The following is a 2,039-nucleotide window of genomic DNA, read 5'->3' on the forward strand; positions in this document are numbered from 1 at the left end:
ATAGCATTTCACACATTGTTTGAGCTCCACAAAATGTAATAATGAGCTTCAACCCATATAAGAACCACCTTTGAAAAGCTTGGAAAAGCACGATTCCAACAAGCTAGGCCCGATGATAAGTTGTTCAGAAGGAAAAAAAAGTCTTGATGATTTTCATTGCAATGCCATAATGCAGTCAAGATTTGATAGAGATTATTGACATAAAACACCTTTTCCTATGTTTGTCTATGAAAACAAAACATCTCTTAAAGATTTTTACATAGTAATTAACATGGCAGCTATGTCTATCAACTGGCTGGTTTGGAGGTTATATGGCTTGAAATTGGGTGAGTGCGTTGCTATTCGTCGGGATGCAGGGTCTGTTTGCATCCGGCAGAGGGTCTGTGCATGAGGCGCATCACCTCAATTTGGAATGACCCAGGCACAGATTTCAACTTTGATGGGTCCCTGCCCAGGAACAAGCAGGATAACCGGACCATCCCTGTTGCGGCAATGCCTTTTCACAGTATGTGGCCCTGCATGATGAATACTTGGTTACCTCTGGCTATCAGCAACAGAGCTCATATTGTCTGAATGACCATTAGATTTGTGGTTTTTTAGGAGGTAATGTGCAGTGCTTGGCTTGGCAGAGGATAAAAATTTGGCAGAGGTTGATGGCAGGTTGGTTCTGTGGAGTGTGATAAAAGAGTTACATCACCGGCAGAGAAATGTTTGTTGGTGGGTTGCCCTTGCGGTGTACTTAATTACCTACATGTCTGAAGCTCATTCAGATAGGCCATTATATTTGTGAAGGCAATGTGTGGTGGCTGGTCCTATTGGATATTATAAAAAGAAATTACATCACTGGAGGGGTAATATTTGTGGAAGGATTGCCCTGCTGGTGTAGTTAAATATCTTTTTGAAGTGAATGTGTGAAACTCATTGTAACAGGCCATTATACAAATTTTGCTATGTTTTTGGAGGCAATGTGTGGTGACTGCTCCTACATGGTGGTCCATCGGAGTATTGTAAAAAGAATTACATCATTGACAGAGCGATATTTGCAGAAGGATTGCCCTGCCGATGAACTTAATTTATTCTATTATGAAATTTTTGTTATGTTTTCGGAGGCAATGTGCAGTAGGTTGGTCCCGCATGGTGGTCCGGCGGAGCATCACAAAAAAATTACATCACCAATGGAATAATATTTGCCAAAGGATTGCCTTGCTGATTTACTTAAATAGCTTTGTGTTTTTGTGGTACTCCACTTTTAATGCCTCAAAAAGAAAAGCACTACTCCGCCAGAGTCATTGAAAAAAATACATTGAATCATTTTGCACTTCTCTGCCAGAGTCTTTTTAAAAGAAACAGCACTTCTTCGATGGAGCTTCATGATATATATATATATTGCTCTAGACCTCCAGCAGAGCTATTAAAAAGAAGGAATTTCATTTTCAAATTGAAGTCACAAAAGAAATTTCCATTGCTCCACCTAAGCATTTCAAATTTCTTTTATGCTACCAGCAGATACTCTCCTCATTGATTGAAACACTTTGGTTATCATTTTCATTAGTTCCCTTTAATATACATTGCTCTGCCGGAGTTGTCAAAAAAAATATTGCATTGCTCCGCCGGCATTATCAAAAAAATATTGCATTGCTCCGTCAGAGTTGTTTAAAAAAATATTGCATTGCTCCGCCGGAGTTGTCAAAAAAAATATTGCATTGCTCCGTCGGAGTTGTTTAAAAAAATATTGCATTGCTCCGCCGGAGTTGTTAAAAAAATATTGCATTGCTCCGCCAGAGTTGTTAAAAAAAATATTGCATTGCTCCGGTGGGGCCTTCTTTTACAAATATTGCATTGCTCCACCGGAGTCATTATAAAATATTGCATTGCTCTGCTGGGGTTGTCTTTAAGAAAGATTGCATTACTCCACCCAGGCCTTAAATACCTTTGCAGATTGAATGTGTGGAGCCTCTTCTGACAGATCAATCCAGTATTTGTCATTTATGCAGAGGCAATGTGTGGTGTTTAGTCCAGTGGAGTGTCTTACAGAAATT

At 39.4% G+C, this 2,039-nt stretch overlaps 1 protein-coding gene across 1 annotated transcript; it reads left to right on the forward strand.

Moving 5' to 3' along the window:
- Nucleotides 1–271: 271 nt before the first annotated feature.
- Nucleotides 272–1,293, forward strand: LACBIDRAFT_333481 (uncharacterized protein; the record flags this gene model as incomplete). Its single annotated transcript, XM_001888078.1, has 5 exons — nt 272–326; nt 422–505; nt 601–660; nt 931–1,123; nt 1,224–1,293. The coding sequence occupies 5 exons, from the start codon at nt 272–274 to the stop codon at nt 1,291–1,293; spliced, it is 462 nt and encodes a 153-aa protein (XP_001888113.1).
- Between the last annotated feature and the right edge of the window lie 746 nt (nt 1,294–2,039).

Source organism: Laccaria bicolor, genomic scaffold (assembly GCF_000143565.1).
Source record: "Laccaria bicolor S238N-H82 LACBIscaffold_51 genomic scaffold, whole genome shotgun sequence".
Classification (NCBI taxonomy): domain Eukaryota; kingdom Fungi; phylum Basidiomycota; class Agaricomycetes; order Agaricales; family Hydnangiaceae; genus Laccaria; species Laccaria bicolor.